Source organism: Anas platyrhynchos, chromosome 14, assembly GCF_047663525.1.
Source record: "Anas platyrhynchos isolate ZD024472 breed Pekin duck chromosome 14, IASCAAS_PekinDuck_T2T, whole genome shotgun sequence".
Lineage (NCBI taxonomy): Eukaryota > Metazoa > Chordata > Aves > Anseriformes > Anatidae > Anas > Anas platyrhynchos.
In genome coordinates this window covers 12,651,261-12,674,001 of record NC_092600.1, presented here as the reverse complement: position 1 = coordinate 12,674,001, position 22,741 = coordinate 12,651,261, and the positions used below count along the sequence as shown (strand labels likewise).

General features: G+C 51.4%; 3 protein-coding genes across 3 annotated transcripts in view; all 3 read right to left on the bottom strand.

Moving 5' to 3' along the window:
- The window catches only part of LOC101796191 (protocadherin gamma-C5-like), a 220,466-nt gene extending 208,423 nt beyond the window's left edge, over positions 1-12,043 (bottom strand). Inside the window, exon 1 of the mRNA XM_072023274.1 lies at positions 9,433-12,043. Coding sequence (XP_071879375.1) covers positions 9,433-11,901 — 2,469 coding nt within the window. The 5' untranslated portion in view covers positions 11,902-12,043. The remainder of the gene's footprint in view (positions 1-9,432) is intronic.
- LOC113845191 (protocadherin gamma-A5-like) lies at positions 5,333-8,181 on the bottom strand. The gene has a single exon (XM_072023385.1). The coding sequence runs from the start codon at positions 7,943-7,945 to the stop codon at positions 5,366-5,368; it is 2,580 nt and encodes an 859-aa protein (XP_071879486.1). The 5' UTR covers positions 7,946-8,181; the 3' UTR covers positions 5,333-5,365.
- A 6,427-nt stretch (positions 12,044-18,470) lies between the features above and the next one.
- LOC139998689 (protocadherin gamma-A2-like) lies at positions 18,471-21,944 on the bottom strand. The gene is given in 5 exon segments (XM_072023433.1): positions 18,471-20,645; positions 20,647-21,424; positions 21,427-21,450; positions 21,453-21,613; positions 21,829-21,944. Coding segments are annotated over 5 exon segments (2,640 nt in total). The 3' UTR covers positions 18,471-19,084.
- Positions 21,945-22,741: the final 797 nt, after the last annotated feature.

The window sequence follows — 22,741 nt, the reverse complement described above, 5'->3', positions numbered from 1 at the left end:
TCTGCTCTTCTTTGACTTCACCTTCATACATGGTGGTGACTCCAGTCTGTACCCTTTCACCTCAGAGACCTCTACTCCATAGACACTTTCTGCCAAATACTTTATTCTCAGGGAAACATCATTGACTCTAAGGACAGGGACACCATGATCAGAACAGAAATGGCATAGCCCTTGGCATCAGACATGAAACCAGAGCATTCCCCAGCCAAAGACGCACTGATCCAACTAATTTCCAGGCTCTAAGCCTGCCTCTCACCCTTTTGACTCTGCAGTCACAGTCTTTATCTGCATCATGGACAACATCCCACTTCTCACCATTGGTAAGAGCAGAAAGAAAAGGGCATATAATTCTCTGACACTTTACTGAAAGAGAGATATATCAAAGTAATTCTTTTCTAGTAGATCTTCCCGTCTTTTTAGGGGTCTCTGCCACACTCAGGCCCAGTTCACAGCAAACAAGTCAAAAATATGAAAATTGCACAAATGAAGGACTTCACTGTCACTCTACAGATCTTTTTTTGATCTGCCTCAACATTAGATAGAATGAAATTCATGGGATGTACTTCCATTACTCAGGAGATATTTCAGGCTGTGTGGGGTAAAAATTAGAAAGGTCAAAGCCCAGCTGGAACTCAAGCTGGCTATTTGTCTTAAAGACATCAATGATGATTTTATAAATACAAAAATAAGGAAAGGAGGACCAAAGACAAGCTCCATCCATTATGGGATGTGGAAGGGAAACTCAGTGACAAGAGATGATCTCCCTAATTTGTTTTTGGTCTCAGTCTTTAGGAACAAGACCTATTTTTCTCTGGGTACCCAATCTCCTGACTACCTGGTAGATAGGGACAGGAAGCAGAAAGAAGACCTCTTAATCCACGAGGAAATAGCCAGCATCCTGCTAAACTTCTTAGACATATGCGAGTCTATGGGGCCAGAAGGCTAAGTGATGGGTCCTTTGTTTGGGTCACAGCAATCCCATGCAGTGCTACAGACTGAGGAAAGAAGACTGGCTCAAAAGCTGGCTGGCTGAAAGCTACCTCCAAGTATTGGTCAGTAGCCAGCTGAATATGAGCCAGCAGTATGGCCAAGAGATCCAACAGCATCCTGACTTGTATCAGAAATAGTCCACCCAGCAGGACTACGGAAGTGATTGTCCCTCTGTACTCGGCTCTCGTGAGGCTACACCTCAAATACTGTGATCAGTTTTGGACCCCTCACTACAGGAAGGTTACTGAGGTGCTGAAACAGGTCAAAGCAGGGCAACGGAGCTGTTGAAGGGTCTAGAGAACAGGTCTCATTAGGAGCGGCTGATGGAGATGGGGCTGTTTAGTCTACAGCAAAGGAGGCTCAGGGCAGATCTTACCATGTTCTACAATTACCTTAAGGGGGGTTCCGGCAAAGTGGGAATCAGCCTGTTGCAAAAACCATGTGATAAAACAATAGGAAATGGCCTCAGATTGCTGCAGTGGAGGTTTACATTGGATATTAGGAAAACGTGTTTCACTGAAATTATTGTGAAGTATTCACCAAGGCTGCCCATCGATATAGTTGAATTGCAAATATTGGAGGTCTTCAGAGGTGTGTAGATGGAGAGCTTAGTGACATGGTTTAATGGTAGACATGGCAGTGCTAGGGTAAATGATGGGCTAGATGATCTAAGAGCTCTTTTCCAACCTAAAGGATTCCAGGATTCTATGAATACAGCTCTTGTAGAACACGTCTGCTAGCAAAGCCACTTCCAGCACCATTCTTGAGAGGTCAGGGTTCAAAGGATCCTCTTTCCACCAAGAGAACACAATTCTGAAACTACTCCCAGCTGTTATGTTTTTCTTCCCTATTCATAACAGGCAGAAGGACTTCATTAAAAGACCAATTGCCCAGCCCACTTCTTCACAACGTGCACAGACTATACAATCGACAGCTCTAAAGACAATTTTTTCCACTACATTAATATGAACTAATATTGTGAAGAAAATAAATGTTATGCATCTAGTTTATACACATTTATATTTTTTATATTTAGATATTTTTCAGTATTCATAGCAGTGGACCACATAAGGTAGAGAGTAGGGGATGAATTCTCAAGAAAGCTGTCCCAAAGATCCCAAAAACCTCAATAACATTTCTCAGGCAAAATCTATTGAGCAGACAGACTTCAAAGAGCATAAACCACAGCTTTGTGGGGAATGGAATAACTAAAACAAGCAGAGAAAGGACCACCAGCCCTTCTACAACTTCTCACACAAAATTCCCCCAACATGTCAAATCAAATTCCCCCAACATGTCAAATCAACTTCAATGCTTTTCTTTCACCACCAGAATTTGCAAGCAGATTTCACCAAAGGAAAAGTTCAACAAACCTTTTCCCAATCTCAAGCACCAAGAAAAAGCACACCTTCAAAGCACACCAAGAAAGGAGGTACAGTTCTCTGCAAGTTTCTAAAGCCTCCTAAAGAGATAAGGGACAGAGAGGATTCTTTCTGCAACAAAGACTGGGTCTTTGTAAATACAGCAGTAAGGAAATGTCCCTCTGCTTTCAAGTGTAATCACTGTTCCACAGAGACTTGCCTCTTCTACTAAAACAATTGAGCTTCTGTTTCTTCCCATTATACACAAAATTTTATCTCCCGGTGGCTGACGGGACCTTCTCAAAGGAGATAAGGATTTGCCGCAATTCAAGTGTTGCATTTGCAAATATAAAAGCCTATCCAGAAATGGAAAATACGAAGCACAACCTTCCTGGGAACAAAGACCTGAAAATGGAATTATAGCCATGAAGAAACTCTTTGGCACAAAGTTACAATAAATAGAAGTGAAGTAATGAGGATTCTCACATTATAAGCCATAATACGCAGGCATCATCACACCACATATACAGTTTTTCTGCAAAGCATTTTATTACCAGAGAATTTCCAGGCAAGAAAACCAGGATAAAATGGTGCATAAATGCTGCAGTAATTGGCACAAATTAGGAAGTCAAACCTTTGAATGATACCGAACCACTTATTTTCCACATTAAAAAAATAAACCAAACCAAACCAACCAAACAAACAAACAAAACAAACAAAACCAAAAAACTCTCTCACCATCTTTGCTCTGCATTCACAACATTCAGTTGCACCACTCACAACATCCAAGTTCAAGCCATATGTAGGCCACTGGCAAGAGCATTCCATCTAGTGACATTTTAAGGAAACATGAGGATATTAAAGACTGTCCTGACAGTACTAAATAGTCACACTTTGAATGGAAACCGCTTCTCCAGTCCAACAAGTCATAACAGATCTTCCAATCTTTGCAGGGTCCTCCAGCATTTTGTCACTGACAACAAACATGGCAAAAATGTGGAAAGGACAGAAATGGAACAAGAAAAAAGCAGAATCCAGTCTCACACTTCATGCAACATTTTTAAACCTATCCAAATGTTATGCAGCACAAATCCAAACGATGAAGCCTAGAAGGACCCGTTACCTAGACCTTTATTCCACCATGCACACTGAAACAGCAGCACAGATGCATACAAAGACATTTCTCGGCTCAACCTGTGACTAGCGGTGTTCCCCAGGGGTTGGGGCTCGGTGTGGTCTTGTTCAACTGCTTCATCAATGACCTTGATGAGGGAATTGTATCCACTATCAGCAAGTACAGTGATGATACAAAATTGGGAGGAGTGGCAAACATGTCAGAAGGGGTTAAATCTTCCTCTGGACTATACAGTAGGGGACATCATAGTAAGAAAAATTAATCAGCTATCATCAGTTTTTCCATCACATCGGTTTATTATCTCAAATGAAAATCAAACTAGAAGTGTAAATGATTTACTATAGGGCCATTTCTCATGATATGTCTTGTGAGCAACTTGTTTCCCTTATACGCTAGAATTTGCCACCAGATGGATGATAGGAGCTTCTCAAGGGAATATTGCTGCAATACTAATTTGGCATTTTCAAATGAAAAAACACTTCAAAAATGGGAAATATGAAGCACAGCCTTACTGCAAACAAAGGCCTGAAAAAGGAATTACAACTAGGAAGAAACACAATACCCTAATGCAGATACTGGTGGATTAATGAGGATTTTCAGAGATAGTAGAAGCCATTATACACAGACATCATGGCTCTACATACACAGATCCTGCACAGAACATTTTAGCATCAGAAGATTAGCATTGCCTTTCAGGACAGCAAAACCAGGATCCAATGGTGCAAAAATGCTGCAGGCATTCTCAAAACTATGAAATCAAACTTAATATATGCTACAGAATTTGCCATTCGCAATTAGGTCATACCACTGCCCAAACAATATCACCACTGACACCCTTCTTCTCAAATTCAGAACTAAGATTTCAGTCTCATTCCTCTACATTAACAGCATTCAGTTGCACTACTCTCAATAACCAGCTTCTAACTGTATGACAGCAACTAATAAGGGCTTATCATTCAATTGAATATTAAGGAAACATAAGGAATCAAAGCCTTTCACCTCAGAGCAGTAAACTTTCAAAGTGTATGCAAACAGCTCCCCCATTCCAGAAATTAATAACAGATCTTCCAGTCTTTCCAGGATTCCCTGACACACTGAGGCCTACTTTTTACACTGACAACAAACAAGGCAAAACTGCTAAAAATACAGGAAAAGAAATACACTTCACTCTCAGGAACCCATTCCTCAATCACACCAAATATTATGCAACACAAATTCAAGTGAAGAAGCCACAACAAAGCTGTTGCCATACCATATGCTTCATAGAAAAGCCTTCTCCTTTCTTCAGAAGTCAATGCTCACCCTCCTCTTTCCTCCAACAGCCTTTCACACACAGCACCTCTATGAAATCTCAAATGCAAATTTTATGATTCCTGTTCATCATTTTATCAGCCAAACAGATGTCCTGAAAGGATCACCAGTGAACAAGGCCATTATCCCAACCCATACACAAAAACAGCAGTATAGATCGACACTTGAAAGACATTTCAACACATGCTCATCCAGTAGCACAAAGACAAAATAGATGATAGAGGAGAGGCAGCCAATTCAAACATGACACCATTAAGATTCTCCTTAAAGACAACCTCAGACTACTGATCAAGCACATGGGAATGAGGATGATACAACTTACCCACCTGATACTCTCAAGTGTAGATATAATCAGAATAGGTAAAAACAAAAGGAAAACATGCATGATACATGCCAGGGGTTGAAAGGAGCAACCACCTGGCATGGCAGAAAACACATAGAAGCCCAACTAGAGAAGAGCTGAAGGCAAAAGCCACCATTCAACTACCAACTTCTGCATAAAGTGTAATGCTGGCAGCAGAGACCAATCTTGGATCCTTCTGTGTGAGGAGCAGCCACTCACAAACCACTACCAAATGAACCTGTGCCTTGCCCGGAAGCAGACCTCCGCAGCCAAAAAGGAGAGCTGGAAGGGAAAGGCAAGGAGCAGGGAGGGAGGCAAGCGCCGAGACGGAGGGCGTCGGGGTGTCCGGAGCGACTGACTCACCGGGAGGGCGTCGGGCGGGGCGCCACGGGCGCCGGCAGCGTCTTCCCCGAGCAGCGGCGCGGCCTTGTCGGGCGGCGGCCGCGCCGGGAGGGTGTTGCAGCAGCTGTCGGCCGCCCAGCGCCGCTGGCTCTTGCGCGAGTCGGCCGTGAGCGACACCTCGTGCGAGTAGGAGTGCAGGAAGGCGCGGACGCCGTCGATGCCCACGAAGTGCGAGGCCGGCACGCCGCGCAAGGCGCCGCTGGCCGGCGGCAGCAGCTGCGAGCGGCGCCAGCGCCGCAGGCGCAGCGCCAGCAGCAGCAGCAGGAAGGCGACGAAGAGGCACGACACGGCCGCCACGGCCAGCACCAGCCAGCGCGTCAGGCTGCCGCCGGGCTCGGCCGGCGCCGCCGCGCTGCCCAGCTCCGACAGCAGCTCGGCCACGCTCTCGGCCAGCACCACCGTCAGCGTGGCCGTGGCCGACAGCGCCGGCCGGCCCTGGTCCTTCACCACCACCACCAGGCTGTGCCTGGGCGCGTCGCGGGCCAGCGGCGAGCGCGCCGTGCGCACCTCGCCGCTGTGCAGCCCCACGCGGAACAGCCCCGGCTCCGTCGCCTTGGCCAGCTCGTAGGACAGCCACGCGTTCTGCCCCGCGTCCGCGTCCACCGCCACCACCTTGGCCACCAGCGCGCCGGGCTCCGCCGAGCGCGGCGCCAGCTCCACGCCCGTCCAGCCCGCGCCCGCCGCCGCCGCCGCCGCCGACGACGGCGGGTACAGCACCTGCGGCGCGTTGTCGTTCTCGTCCACGATCAGCAGCCGCACCGACACGTTGCTGCTCAGCGCCGGCGCGCCGCCGTCCTCCGCCCGCACCCACAGCCCCACCTCGCGCACCTCCTCGTAGTCGAACGAGCGCAGCGCGTACAGCGCGCCCGTCTCCGCCTGCACCGACACGTAGGACGACAGCGGCGCGCCCCGCACGCGCCCCTCCGCCAGCCGGTAGCGCACGCGCGCGTTCTGCCCCCAGTCCGCGTCCCACGCCCGCACCGTCAGCACCAGCGCGCCCTCGGCGTTGTTCTCGGGCAGACGGGCGCTGTAGCGCGCCTCCGCGAACACCGGCGCGTTGTCGTTCACGTCCAGCACGCGCAGTGCCAGCACCGCGCTGCTCCGCAGCGACGGCGACCCGCCGTCCGACGCCCACACCGTCACGTTGTACTCCGACACCTCCTCCCGGTCCAGCTCCCGCGCCGTCACCACGCAGTAGTAATTGTCCAGCTCCAGCTCCAGGCGGAACGGGACATTTTCCGCGATGGTGCACCGCACCTCGCCGTTGGCGCCCGAGTCGCGGTCCTGCACGTGCAGCAGGGCCACCACAGTCCCCGGCGGCGCGTCCTCCGAGATCTCGCTCAGCGCCGACGACACAGTCAGCTCGGGCGCGTTGTCGTTCACGTCGGTCACCGAGATCGAGACCGTAGCCGTGTCGAAAAGGCCACCGCCGTCTTGTGCCTGCGCCTCCAGATGATAGGAATCGTCTTCCTCGAAGTCCAGGCTCCTCACCAGCATGATCGATCCTGTCTCGTGATCCAGGTGGAAGGTTTCCGATGCTACGTCCGTCGCTGTCTTAAGCGAGTATTTCACATCGCCGTTGATTCCCTCGTCCACGTCGGTGGCCGTGAGAGTAACGAGCGTGGAGCCCACGGGCACGTCCTCGGGGACGTGCACCGCGTATACCGCCTGGCTGAACATGGGCGCGTTGTCGTTGGCGTCCAACACAGACACGCGGATGCGCGCCGTGCCCGTCCGTGCCGGCTCGCCGCCGTCGATCGCCCTCAGCACAAGCTCGTGAAACGCCGCCTCCTCCCGGTCCAGCGCCTTGGCCAGCACCAGCTCGGGACGCTTCTCGCCGTCGGCTCCCGCCTGCACGGACAGCGAAAAGTGCTCGTCGCCGCTCAGCTCGTAGCTCTGCAGGGAATTCACTCCCACGTCTGGGTCACGAGCTTTAGACAAGGGAAAGTGGGACCCGGGTGCTGCCATCTCGTTCACTGTCAGTTCATTTTCTGCGTTGCGGAAGCTGGGGGCGTTGTCGTTAATGTCCGTGATTTCCACTTCGATCCTGTAAACTTTCATCTCGCCCTCCACGATCACCTCGCAGTGCAGCACGCATCGCTCCACTAGCCGGCACAGCTGCTCTCTATCTAGCCTCTCTGCCGTCACCAGGTGGCCGCTGTTGGCATGCAGAGCGAAATACCGCGTCCTACCTCGGTCCAGGATGCGGGCGCCGCGGTCGCGGAGCTTCGCCGGCTGCAGCGCCAGGTCCTTGGCCACGTCGCCCACGAAAGAGCCCTTAGGCAGCTCCTCGGGCACCGAGTAGCGCAGCTGCCCCCACGCCGCCTCCCACGCCGCCACCAACACGCAGCACAGCAGCGCTCGCTGCCTCCGGCCCCAGCAGCCTTTTCTCGCTGCGCCCATCTCCGCCACGTCCCCGCCGCAACTGGACGCCCGCAGATAGCTTCCCGCCGCAGCTCCGACTCTTCGCCTCCGGCTCCGAACTCAGACTGTTGCTCCCGCTTTAGTTCCCTTCCCCTGCTTCCCGCTCCTCCGCCTCCCCCTCTCGCTGGCTCCTCCGCCTCGTTCCAGCACGGCTCCGTACCGCGGGGCTGCTCGCAGCCCGCCCGGCCGCCGAGACAGCGAGCGAATGATCCGGCCGCTGTTGCAGCGAGCGAGCCGGGCCGCAGCGGGCGGGGCTGGCTACAGCGCTCCGCTCCTTCCTCTCCTGCGTGGTGAACAGCGGCGCCCGCAGCCGTCGCCCGGTACTGCAAGGGTGAGACCGCCTCTTTTTTGCGGTCTTTTTTTTTTTTTTTTTTCCAGCGTATTCCTATTTGTATCATACTTTGCGGACTGGCTGCATACGTAATTGCCAGCCAGGATGCCTCAAGATAGGTTGTCCTATTAGAGTTTACTGGGATTATCTATTACTTGTATATCTACTATGACAAAGTCTTGTCATCAGTTAATTTTCTTGCACATTCTGCTAGGTTACATAAGACATCCTAACACCTTACCTTACCAACTAATTGTAATCTTTCTGCTGGAGGTGCCATGCAGAGCTTTAACGAAACAATCCTGGTAGACAGAGAGGAGGAGGTATGAAGGTAAAGTAGTACTTCGTTTGTCGTGGCGTTTACACGAAATAAGTCATTATAGCACTGTTCGAGAACGAGAGAACAAAAGCAGAGGTTCAAAGAAGGTGACACATCTCTAGGGACAGGGTAGGCACTCGGGAATGGGACAAACGTTGGAAATATGCATCTCTACATACGTTTCGATGAAGACACGAACATCTGTACAGCTAAACATAGAAATAAGACTTGAAGTTTACAGATATCCCCCGAGGTTCCTGAAGCCAGCAGCACTATCTACCAGCTGTCCACACACATTGACCTGCTCTTCCCTCAAAGATCAAGCACAACCCCTTCACTCCAGTCAAGCTTTGAACACAAGCATCCCCAACTTATCCAAGATGATCCAGTACCGAACAACAAACACCAACACTATCGATTAGATCCAAGAACGTCTTTTTTTTTTTTTTTTGGAAGAAGAATTGAGAAAAATAATTCTGCAGAACAAAACGTCAATCACATTCTCCAGTGTTGACATGCACCATCAGTAGATCTCTTTATATCATGTCATGCACCACAATCACTGTTACAAACGTGTATTACTTTGCATAGGATAAGCTAAATGGCCAATACGTCTCCACTTAGCCTTCCATTGTAATCACTGATGAACTAAGAAGAGAACTAACTGCCGGCTGTTTAAAAAGGGGGCAATTTTTCTCTCTGTCAGTTAAACGCAGATCAGCTGTTCAAAATAGATAACAGAAAATCTGAAGATCAAAAACGAGTACATTCACGTGAAGATAACAAAGGTTCAGAAGATGCAATAGCCTTACAGACCTGTGGTGCGCCGGGGTCGTCGGACGGTTGTCCCGGGCCGGCGCTGCTACTCGGGCTCGGCTTTCCGGAGGGCTCCCCGCTCAGAAGGTCCTCGGCAGCCAGGCTGGGTAGCCAGGCGGGAGGCAGCAGCCACGCGCTCTCGGTGACGGCGCGGCCCGGCGCCACGCGCAGATTGTAGGAGGAGGGTAGGGTGCCCTCGCAGAAGTCGGCCGGCACCGCAGGGCCGGCCGACGAGAAGCGCTGCGCGTCCAAGCAGCGCAGGACGGCCGGAGGCCCGGCCCGACGCAGCCGCGACAGAACGGCCAGCGCTACGCTCAGCAGGAACAAGGCGGAGAGCAGCGCCAACGCAAGCACCAAGGAGAATTGCAGCTCCGCCGGCGAGGCGGCTACTGCCGGCTGCTCGCTCAGCTCCGGCAGCGCCTCCTGCAAGCTTTCGGCCAACACCACGTGCAGTGTGGCCGTGGCTGACAGCGCCGGCTGCCCGTGGTCCTTCACCACGGCCACCAGCCGCTGCTTCGACACGTCCCGCTCCGACACAGCCCGCGCCGTGCGCACCTCGCCGCTGTGCAGCCCCACGCGGAAGAGCCCCGGTTCTGGCGCCTGCACCAGCTCGTAGGACAGCCACGCATTGCGCCCCGCGTCCGCGTCCACCGCCACCATCTTGGCCACCAGGTAGCCGGCCTCGGCCGAGCGCGGCACCACCTCGAACGGCACCGCACTCGCGCCCGCGCCGCCGCTCCCTGCCCCGCTCGCCGCCGCTGGCCATAGCACCCGTGGAGCGTTGTCGTTCCGGTCCAGCACGAAGACGTGCACCGTCGCCGTAGCGCTGCGCGCCGGCTCCCCGCCGTCCTGCGCCCGCACCGCCACGGCGAACTCGCGGCACTGCTCGTAGTCGAAGGAGCGCTGCGCGTACACCGCGCCGCTCCGCGCCTCCACCGACACGTACGGTGCCGTCGCGCCCGCGCCGTCGCCCTCCAGCCAGTAGCTCACGAGCCCGTTGGTGCCCGCGTCCGCGTCCCGCGCGTGCACCCGCAGCATCAGCGCGCCCGCCGCATTGTTCTCGGCCACGTAGGCGCTGTATGCGGCCTCCTCGAACACCGGCGCGTTGTCGTTCACGTCCGACACCTCCAGCACCAGCGCCGCGCGGCTCGACAGCGCCGGGCTGCCGTGGTCTCTGGCTGTGATTGTGATGTTGTAAGCAGAGATTTTTTCCCTGTCTAAGCTACTTTCAGTTACGAGTTTGTAGGTGTTCTCTGACGATTCTGCTAGTCTGAAAGGCAAATCACCTTCGATATTACAGGTCACTTCTCCGTTATCTCCAGAGTCCCTGTCACGAACATTGATCACAGCTATAACTGTGCTCGGGACCGAGTCTTCGGGTACCGGGTTCAAGATAGGAAGGAGGGTAAGGCTTGGAGCATTGTCGTTCACATCTACAATGTCTATATGCACTTTGGCATGCGCACTCAGTCCACCCCCGTCCTTGCCTTCAACAGTTGCTTCATAATATTTCACGTCTTCGTAATCTAAGGGACCAGTAATCTTCACGTCCCCTGTCCTGGGGTCCAGACTGAAGGTCTGGCGAGCACTGTTTGCGATGTGACTGAAGCAATAGGTAATGTCTGCATTTGTACCTTCGTCGCCATCAGTGGCTTTCACCTGAAAAGCTAAGGAGCCCTCTGGCAGGTTTTCCAGGAGTCGAATCTTGTAGATCTCTTTGGTGAATAATGGCGGATTGTCATTTGCATCGATCACATCAATCTTAATCTGGGCTGTCCCAGATCGGACTGGATTCCCACCATCCACCGCCGTCAGTATCAAATGGTGATTTCTCTCTTTTTCTCGATCTAAGTTTTTCTCCAGTAGCAATTCCGCGTGTTTTCTTCCGTCGGGACTCTCCTTCACTACAAGGGAGAAGAGCGGACTGGGGGTAAGTTGGTAGTTTTTCAGTGAGTTCGCCCCAATGTCGGGGTCTCTGCAACTGTCCAGGGGGAACCTGGTCCCGGGAGGAGTGGACTCGATCATTTCTATGGCAACAAATTCTCTGTCAAAGTGCGGTGCATTGTCATTGATATCATGAATAGCAACGCTCACATGATATATATTGAAAGGGTTTTCCACGACAACTTCCAAACTTAGGACACAAGGCGACACGTCCCCGCAGATGTCCTCTCGGTCTATCCTCTCATTTACAAGCAAGTTTCCATTATCTGCCCCCAGGGAGAAGTATTGCTTTTCATCACCGGAGACAATCCGCAACTGGCGTACCGGCAGCTCGGCCGGGTTCAGCCCCACGTCCCGCGCCAGCGGCCCCACCAGCGATCCCCTGCTCAGCTCCTCCGGGATCGCGTAGCGGAGCCGCTCCGGCGCCGCCCAGCAACACAGCGGCAGCAGCACGGCCAACAGCGCGACCAACAGCACGACCCGCCTGGCGGCTCCCCGGCTCCCGGCTGTCAGTCGGATCTCCATTCTTCGCTTTGCTGAAGTCTGCAGAAGACTTGAAAATATGCTTGCCAAGCAGCTGAATCAATGCTAGAGAAAAGCAAATACATGAAATCCTTACTGCCGGTCGGAGGACTAGCTGGAGCCGGGCAGGGTCGTCCTGCTTCTCTCTGTTCTGCTCCGTGCGGAGCGGCTTTGCGTCGGCGCCAGAGCCGGGGAGGCGCCAGCGGTGGAGCGGCTTCCCCTTGTTGGCCAACAGTGACACCCTGAGTCCGCGCCTAAGAACCGCAGCCATTCGCTTTCTTAAACCCCACTCCAACACGGGTAGGGAATCACGAACGCTGTCAGTAGAGCAAAACAGAAGACTTGCGTATGCACGGAAGCTGTGCATCTGGTGTCTCTCAGGGATCTCCACTGGCACCGGAATTAACATCTTTGTCGGTGACATGGACAGTGGGATTGAGTGCACTTTCAGCAAGTCTGCAGACGACACAAGCTGAGCAGTGCAGTCAACACATTGGAGGGAGAGAGTTCAGGATCCAGAGGAACCTCTACAGGCTTCAGAGGTGGTCCCATGAGAACCTCATGAAGATCAACAAGGTCAAGTGCAATGTTCTGCACCTGCGTAGAGTCAATCCTAAACATGAATACAGGCTAGACAAGGAGTAGATTGAGAGCAGCCCTGTGGAGGAGGACTTGAGACTGCTGGTGGATGAAAAACTGAATATGAGCCAGCAATGTTTGCTTGCAGCCCAGAAAGCCAGTTACATGCTGGGCTGTATCAAAACAAGTGTAACTAGCAGGTTGAGGGTGGTGATTCTCCCCCGTACTCCAATCTTGTGAGACCCTTCTTAGAGTGATGCATTCAGCCTGGGTCCCTCCAATACAAGAAGGACATAGACCTGTTGGAGCAGGTCCAGAGGAGAACCGTGAAGATGATCAAAGGTTTGGAACACCTCCCATATGAAAAGAGCCTGAGACAGTTAGAGCTGTTTAGCCTAGAGAAGAGAAGGCTCCAGGAAAATCTTATAGAGGTCTTCCAATACTTAAAGCAGGCCTACAGGAAAATTTGTGAGGGACTTTATCAGGGAGTGTAGTGGCAGGACAAGGGGTAATGGTTTAAAATTAAAGTGGGTAGATTTAGGTTAGACATTAGGAATAATTTTTTTTCTATGAGTGTATTGAGTTACTGGGACAAGTTGCCAAGAGAAGCTGTGGATGTTCCATCCCTGGAATTGTTCAAGGCCAGGCTGGATGGGGCTTAAGGCATCCTGGTCTAGCTGAAAGTGTTCCTGCCCATGGCGGGGGTGGGGGTGGGAGGAACCTGATGATCTTTATGATCCCTTCAACCCAAACGATTCTGTGGCACAATTCTATGATGATTCTATCTGAACAAACCTACATTTGACTTTCTTACACTTGAAAGTCTTCTTCCAGATAAGCCCTCTCCCACTGTTCACAGAACAGGATCTCTTACCTATGCACCATAATGATCTTACTGGCCTATAGAGTCAGGGCACCTGATTATTCCTGTTGCTGTCCTCCCACTACCATGAGAAAAATAGCAGGATGAGTGGAAGGCTGAAGTAATGTGTGTAAATTGTGGTTTTATTTTTGATAGTTGGGAGAGCACAAGCTAAGAGTCAGCTTTTTCACCTGGAAAGGTATTACTACTGATGGCCAAGCAAAACTGGGAATCTCAGTCACTGAAAAAAAAACACAGTGGTCACATCAGACCTACCGGATCCCATCTCTTTTGACATTCAAAAGCCATCATCATCATGTTAGTGCTGTACAACCTAACCCCCAATCTCTTTTATAAGTGTTGCTTTAATAAAGCATGGCCACATTTCTTGACTAAACTGGGTGTTATTGCAGCGGGTTGCATAATTTAAAAACTTTTTCTGGCAAATGTTGCTGGCAGTTACTCTTGCTTGAACAATCCGCGGGAAAACAGACAAATGCCACCCTCAGGAAAAGGTATTGTATCTCACCTGAACATTAAAATGTTTCTCTCTACAGAGAAAAAAAAGACCTGAAGAAAGGCTGTATCACCACAACACATTAAGCAGAAGACATGAAAAGGTTAGAAAACTCTCCACAGTACCTTAACCAGTGAAGTAGCTCCCACATGTATACCAACGTTGACTCTCTAGATATTGATGTGACTATCTCCTTCCTTTCTCAATAAGGTGTAGCTAGAAAATGTATTTTTCTGCTAACTCTGGCCAGGTATCCAAAAGAGGATAATTTATTTTCCTCCAAGCTGCACTTATATAAAAGTCACAGTAACAAATTAATAAGCTTTCATAATATAACACTTTTTAATTCATAGTATTTCAGGAGTTAAGTGATAGCAGACATGGACATCTGTATTTCAAGTCCTGGATAGAATGTGGGAAGGATTTGGATACGTATACAGGGACCTGGGGACTCTGATAAAAAGTCTTGGTCAATTCACTGCCTCTTATATGGTGCCTATCACAACCCAGATGTATTCGTTCTCCATGCTGAAGCACCCTTCAGAATATCTACATTTCCAGTGGAGATTGTTTTTCTCCTAATTCCAAGATTTTCTCATTCTCTTTGAATACCAGAGCACAGATCTATTCCATGAAGACATAGATAAAAACAAGACTGCATCAGAAAGGGAAACATTTTCTTCCCACATCCTTATCACATATGATTTTGTGTCTAATGGGTGGCAGATGAAAAGGATATTTGGTGGTTTTACTCAGGTGGGTGGCTGAGTTCCACCTCAGCTGCTCTCTCACTCCCCCTCCTCAAAGAGAAAGGGGGAGAAAATACAATGCAAAGGGTTGAAGGGTTGAGATAAGGACAGGGACATCACTCAACAATTATCGAGATGGGCAAAACAGACTCAGCATAGGGAGATAGTAAGTTTTATTGCCTTTTACTAACAAGCTAGAGAAGTAAGAAACAAAGGAAAGAAACCAAAAATGTCTTCCCCTCATTCACCCTCTTCCACCTCCTCCCCCTGCATGGTGCACGGGAATGGGGGAATGGGGGCTGCGGTCAGTCTATGGCACTTGATCTCCGCCACTCCCTCTCGGTCACTCTCATTCCCTGTGCCATGGGGTCCCTCCCATGGGATGCTGTCCTTCCCAAACTGATCTGTCATAGGCTTCCCACAAGCAGTAGCTCTTCAAGAACTGCTCCAGATATGGGTCTGTACCACAGGGTCTATCCATCAGGAGAAAACTGCTCCAACCTGGGTCCCCCACAGGCAGCAGCTCCTGCCAGGTCACCTACTGCTGCGTGGGCTCCTCTCCAGGTCCAGCCTGGAATCTGCTCCAGTAGGGGTCTTCCACAGGCCGCAGCCTCCACCAGTGTAGGTCCACCTACTCCACGGGCTGCAGCATGGAATCCTGCTCCATCGTGGTACCCCATGGGCTGCAGTGGGACAGCCTGCTTCACCATGGTCTTCACCACAGGCCACAGGGGACTTCTGCTCTGGCACCTGGAGCAGAATGTCAGTGCTCCTTCTGCACTGACATTGGCACCTGCAAGGCTGCTTCTGACTCCTCTCACTCTCCCAGCTGCTGTGTGAAGCAGTGTTTTTTTTTTTGTTTTTTTTTTTTGTTTTTTTTTTTTTTTTTGTTTGTTTGTTTTGTTTTGTTTTGTTTTGTGTGTGTGTTTTCTCTTTTCTTATATATGCTCTCACTGAGCCGCAAACAACATCACCCATTGTGTCAGCTCTGGTCAGCAGCAGGGTCCTTACCTTACAAGGGGCAGCTTCTAGATTCTTCTCACAAAAGCCACCCCTATAGTCCCCTGCTACCAAAACCTTGCCATGTAAACCCACTAGAGGGTAACAGCCACACACTTAGTCCTTGAGATGCATGAAGTTGGAGAGGAGAGGAGAGGAGAGGAGAGGAGAGGAGAGGAGAGGAGAGGAGAGGAGAGGAGAGGAGAGGAGAGGAGAGGAGAGGAGAGGAGAGGAGAGGAGAGGAGAGGAGAGGAGAGGAGAGGAGAGGAGAGGAGAGGAGAGGAGAGGAGAGGAGAGGAGAGGAGAGGAGAGGAGAGGAGAGGAGAGGAACGAGGAACAAAAAGAGAGAGAGGGAAAGGGAAAGGGGAAGGGAAAGGGGAGGGGAAAGGGGAGGGGAAAGGGAAGGGGAAAGAGGAAAGGGAAGGGAAAGATCTTTGTGAACCTTCACAGGTAATTTTACAGAACAATTTTCTCTCAGCAACTCTGTTCTGGACTTAGAAGCACAAGTTTTTATGCTTCACTTATTTTGCTTAAACTGAAATCCTACGATATACCAGCAGTTTAAATGGCATAACAATAATAAAAATAGAGTGATATTATTTTATTCATTAAAAATATTTCTGAAGTCCTAAAAGCTTGTTAAACCCATTATGAATGATCAGTAGCAAAGGAAGTAAGGAAAGGTAGTTTCCAAGACAGCCTCTTTTGTAGATGTGTCCTCAGAAAAGAATAGCATGTTTGGTAGGAAAAAAAGTGTTTTAATGTTTGTCATGGTTTTGATTGTGATAGAGATAATATTCTTTGTAGATGCTCACATGATGCTGTGTTTTGGAGTTTTTATGAACATAGTGGTGATAATACACCTCTGTTTTCAGTTGTTGCAGAGCAGTGTTTACACAGAGCCAAGGATTTTTCTACTTCTTATGTTGCCCTGCAAGTGAGGAGGCTGGGGGTAGCATCAGAATCTGTGAGAGGACACAGCCAGGACAGCTGATAGAAGCTGACTAAAGAGTTACTCCATACCATATGATGTTGTGGTCAGCAATAAAATCTTGGATAAAGAAAAAGGGGGGGGGGGGGGGGGAGGACGACGTTCCAAGTGAAGGTGTTGGTCTTGCCAAGAAACTGTTATGCATGATGAGCTCTGCTTTCCTGGAGATGAATGAACACCTGTCTAATGATGGGAAGTAATGCATGAATTCCTTGTTTTGCTTTGCTTGTGTGCATGGCTTTTGCTTTATCCAGTAAAATATCTTTATTTCAACCTATGAGTTCTCACACTTTTACTTTTCTGATTCTCTCAACAGTCTCACCTGGGGAAAATGAGCAAGTGTCTCTGTGGTATTTTGCTCCCTACCAGATTAAACCACAATAATGTTACAAGGAAAGCAAACATAGTACGATAAATTACACTTTATTTTATAATGTTTTCCATTTGTATGCAAGTACATATATTCTCTGCATCTTGACATTTACACATACATCACATACATACAAATCAATAATTACATTTCTATCAAACTCAAAAGTTAACTCTAGAAGCCCATCAGTGGGAAACACATCGAAGGGCATTAAAAGACATTTAGTTTTTACCAAGTAGCATGCATATTTATGAAGGTCCTTTGGTGGGACTGATTAATTTGCTCAGTCCAGATTAGTTCCAAGTCACATGGGACTTCAGAAGTGATGGCTTTCTGGCTACAAGTTAAAGAGTTGCCCAATTCTATTAATACTTGAGAATTTATACTGGGAATGGCAAAAAAAATTCTGGGAACTAGGTACTGTAAAGTACTATAAAATTTTACAGAGAGAATTTGAAAAACAATTAGAGAAAGAAATTTCCTAGTGCAGCTGCACAAGCAATAGAACCTTTCAGCTTTAGAGAAAGATATGATATGATGGATTTGACAAACTGTACAGAAGCTATCAAATATAAAAAAAAAACACACACACACAAAAAAAAAAAAAAACAAAAAAAAAACAGGAGAGAATGAGGAGGTACCTCAACATTTCATGTCCAACACTGCTCTTTCTGTATTTTGCCATGTCCCCGAGTGCCCTAAGCAACGAGTTTATAACAGGGAAAATACCCGATCTCAAGTCACCTCCACTTTAAAAGTGCAGTAAAAAGGTGAAATGAAAATGAAAAACACAAAACCAACCAACCAAAAACGATTAAAAAGAAAGCAAACAAACAAAAAGAAACAACAAAGTAGAAAACAAACACACAAACAAATAAAAAAAACAGCGCACAAAAAAAAAAAAAAAAAAAAAAAAAAAAAAAAGTTAAGAAAACGGAAATACCTGAGAGGAATCAGCCTCCATACTCGACAAAGTGATCTTCAATAGAAGAGAGAGCAAGTGAAACCTCCGAAGACAGCCGGGCCGGAAGAGTGTTGCAGCAGCTGTCGGCATCAAAAGACTAGCATTGCCTTTGAGGAAAGCAAAACCAGGATCAAATGGTGCAAAAATGCTGCAGACATTGTTAAAATTATAAAATCAAACATAATTTATGCTATAGAAATTGCCATTCACAGTAAAATCATACACTGCTCAAACAATATCGCCACTAATCACACCTTCTGTTCAAATTCAGAACCAAGATCTCAACTTCACTCTACATTCAAAGCATTCAGTTCAACCACTCACAATAATTAGCTTCTAACTATATGTTGATCACTAATAAGGGCTTATACTTCAGGAACATTTTAAGGGGAATGACAGTGGGGAGGGAAAAGCAAGGAGAACAAAAAAAAACACAGCGCAGATGCATATAAATACATTTCTATTAATCTTCATGCAGCAACACGAAAGTTACGTAGAATATATGGCATGAGCAGTAAAGTGAAACATGGGGCCATTAAGATTCTGTTTGCAGGGAACCACACACAACTGACCAGGCACACAGACTATTGGTGTGATATATTTTAAACTATTGATAACCTAAAGTGAACACTTACTCAGGATGCAGAAAAAGGAAAACCTGCACGATACATAACTGTGTAAGAAATGAGCAACCATATGGAAAGTGAGAAAAAAGTTCCTCTGGAGCAGAGTTGCAAGTAAAAGGCCCCACTCATCTCTGCCTCCCACACCAAGGATAACGGTGGCAGCAGAGACTGTGCTTCACTCCCTCGAGCAAGGGGCAGCCATCCACAACCCATTGCACAACAAAGCTGAGCATTGCTGAGAAACCAATCTACCCGCCCAGGAATGAGAACAAGAAGGATTCAGAAAAAAAAAGGAGAAATGAAGGAAAAAAGGAAATCCTTCGTGATAAACATCAGGGGACAGAATAAACAACTAGATGGCACGTGTAAAACTAAGATAAGCCTAGCCAGAGTGAAAATGCATGCAAAAGCCACCTCTCATATCCTGTACTCAGCACAAAGTATAATGCTGGCAGCAAAGCCCGAACTTGCCTCCCCTGAGACACGGGCAAGCACTCACAATACACTGCCGAACGAAGCTGTGCCTTCATCAGCAGCTAACGTCCATAGCCGGGAAGGAGAACGGGGAGGGAAAGGCAAGGAGAAGGAAGGGAGGCAAGCGCCGAGACGGAGGGCGTCGGGGTGTCCGGAGCGACTGACTCACCGGGAGGGCGTCGGGCGGGGCGCCGCGGGCGCCGGCAGCGTCTTCCCCGAGCAGCGGCGCGGCCTTGTCGGGCGGCGGCCGCGCCGGGAGGGTGTTGCAGCAGCTGTCGGCCGCCCAGCGCCGCTGGCTCTTGCGCGAGTCGGCCGTGAGCGACACCTCGTGCGAGTAGGAGTGCAGGAAGGCGCGGACGCCGTCGATGCCCACGAAGTGCGAGGCCGGCACGCCGCGCAAGGCGCCGCTGGCCGGCGGCAGCAGCTGCGAGCGGCGCCAGCGCCGCAGGCGCAGCGCCAGCAGCAGCAGCAGGAAGGCGACGAAGAGGCACGACACGGCCGCCACGGCCAGCACCAGCCAGCGCGTCAGGCTGCCGCCGGGCTCGGCCGGCGCCGCCGCGCTGCCCAGCTCCGACAGCAGCTCGGCCACGCTCTCGGCCAGCACCACGGTCAGCGTGGCCGTGGCCGACAGCGCCGGCCGGCCCTGGTCCTTCACCACCACCACCAGGCTGTGCCTGGGCGCGTCGCGGGCCAGCGGCGAGCGCGCCGTGCGCACCTCGCCGCTGTGCAGCCCCACGCGGAACAGCCCCGGCTCCGTCGCCTTGGCCAGCTCGTAGGACAGCCACGCGTTCTGCCCCGCGTCCGCGTCCACCGCCACCACCTTGGCCACCAGCGCGCCGGGCTCCGCCGAGCGCGGCGCCAGCTCCACGCCCGTCCAGCCCGCGCCCGCCGCCGCCGCCGCCGCCGCCGACGACGGCGGGTACAGCACCTGCGGCGCGTTGTCGTTCTCGTCCACGATCAGCAGCCGCACCGACACGTTGCTGCTCAGCGCCGGCGCGCCGCCGTCCTCCGCCCGCACCCACAGCCCCACCTCGCGCACCTCCTCGTAGTCGAACGAGCGCAGCGCGTACAGCGCGCCCGTCTCCGCCTGCACCGACACGTAGGACGACAGCGGCGCGCCCCGCACGCGCCCCTCCGCCAGCCGGTAGCGCACGCGCGCGTTCTGCCCCCAGTCCGCGTCCCACGCCCGCACCGTCAGCACCAGCGCGCCCTCGGCGTTGTTCTCGGGCAGACGGGCGCTGTAGCGCGCCTCCGCGAACACCGGCGCGTTGTCGTTCACGTCCAGCACGCGCAGCGCCAGCACCGCGCTGCTCCGCAGCGACGGCGACCCGCCGTCCGACGCCCACACCGTCACGTTGTACTCCGACACCTCCTCCCGGTCCAGCTCCCGCGCCGTCACCACGCTGTAGTAGCTGCCCACCGAGCTCCGCAGACGGAACGGCACGTCGCCGACCAGCGAGCACCGCACCTCGCCGTTGGCGCCCGAGTCGCGGTCCTGCACGTGCAGCAGGGCCACCACCGTCCCCGGCGGCGCGTCCTCCGAGATCTCGCTCAGCGCCGAAGTCACAGTCAGCTCGGGCGCGTTGTCGTTCACGTCGGACACCGAGATCGAGACCGTAGCCGTGTCGAAAAAGTCCACCACCGTCGTGTGCCTGAACCTCGATTTCGTAGGAGTCTCCTTCCTCGAAGTCCAGGCTCCTCACCAGCTTGATCGATCCCCTCTCGGGATCCAGGTAGAAAATTTCAGATGTTAGGTCCGTCGCTTTTATAAGGAAATATTTCACAGCGCCGTTGATTCCCTCGTCCACGTCGGTGGCCGTGAGGGTGAGCAGGGTGGAGCCCACGGGCACGTCCTCGGGCACGCGCACCGCGTACACCGCCTGGCTGAACACGGGCGCGTTGTCGTTGGCGTCCAGCACAGACACGCGGATGCGCGCCGTGCCCGTCCGTGCCGGCTCGCCGCCGTCGCTCGCCCTCAGCACCAGCTCGTGAAACGCCGCCTCCTCCCGGTCCAGCGCCTTGGCCAGCACCAGCTCGGGACGCTTCTCGCCGTCGGCTCCCGCCTGCACGGACAGCGAGAAGTGCTCGTCACTGCTCAGCTTGTAGCTCTGCAGGGAATTCACTCCCACGTCCGGGTCGCGAGCGTCGGCCAGGGGAAAGCGCGACCCGGGAGGTGTCATCTCGCTCATTCTCAGTTCCATTTCGGACTCTCAGAAGCTGGGGGCGTTGTCGTTAATGTCCGTGATTTCCACTTCGATCCTGTAAACCTTCATCTCGCCCTCCACGATCACCTCACAGCGCAGCACGCATCGCTCCACCAGGCGGCACAGCTGCTCTCTATCTAGCCTCTCCGCCGTCACCAGGTGGCCGCTGTTCGCATGCAGAGCAAATATCGCGTCCTACCTCGGTCCATGATATGGCACCGCGGTCGCGGAGGGCCGCCAGCTGCAGCGCCAGGTCCTTGGCCACGTCGCCCACGAAAGAGCCCTTGGGCAGCTCCTCGGGCACCGAGTAGCGCAGCTGCCCCCACGCCGCCTCCCACGTCGCCACCAACACGCAACACAGCTGCGCTCGCTGCCTCTGTCTTCAGCACCCTTTTCTCCCCGTCATTTCCCAGACCGTGCTCCGGGTCATGTTCTCCCTTTCAGGTCCGGAGCTTTCCTGCGTGTCCCCGCGTTCTCTGCATTCCTCCCGCCGAGCCTCGTCCCGAACAGCCTTTCCGCGCTCACTGACCCCGCGCCCCTTTTGCCTCAGACCTTGTAGGCCAGCGTTAACCAACAGCGACACCCCCAGCCTCACGCAACAACTGCAGCCTTGTGCCTCCAGTATCCCTTGTTCGGTCGCGCGGCAGGTCCGCGGCAACTCGCCTGCTGCTCTTGAAATAAGGCCTGACACACACCGAACAGCTGTGCCATCATGATAGCAAGTCTCACCCTAATCGCCATGAAACCATCTCGGAGCACTGAAGACCTCGCGGGGAGATTGAAGTGCCTGGCAAGATCTGTACTTAACGGCAACAAGAACCTGGGCAGAGAAGCTTGTAATAAAAAACATGGCCAATTAGAAGAGGAAAATGCTTTTTGTGTGTACTGTCGTCCCACCCTGTCAGCCACAATTCTTTTTTTCCACAACAGAAACGAGTTACTGCACCCCAGAACACACTGTTTAAAGGAGGCAGCGGTCTGTAGGACTGATTGTGGGTGGAGACAGCGCTGAAGTACCAGAACCTGGCCTTCGCCTTCTGCCTCCTTCTGACAAGTCCTGCTCAGTGCATTGCTTTCTAAATGGCACCTCTTAGGGCCCCCTAGGCAACAATCTCCATTGTTATAGCATTTAAGCTATCAGAAGACCTTCTGAATTGACTCAGACATGCTGATGTTTGGCTTAGAACAACTGAGAATCAGCAGTTTTACAGCAGGACGTGCTGGTTCCTTGCAATGCCAGTAAGAAAGACGCTAAGACTCTGTGAGGTGTCAATCACAATTCCAGTGAATAGAGTGAAGATGATAAGAAGAGATGAATATGAGTAATCTCATCTCCCTTTGTTAGGAGTACGAGTAATATAGTATGAGTAATTGTCTCAATAAAAATATGAGTAATATAGTATGAGTAATCTCAGTGCTAACAAAGACCACAAGAGGCCTGCCTGCAAATCCCCAGTGCCTACTCTTTCAGACACTGGTGGCCACATCTCCAGGTAGAGGACACATGA

Excerpts from the sequence above, each read along its gene's own strand:
- LOC113845191 (XM_072023385.1), bottom strand. The coding sequence starts at position 7,945 with ATGGGCGCAGCGAGAAAAGGCTGCTGGGGCCGGAGGCAGCGAGCGCTG.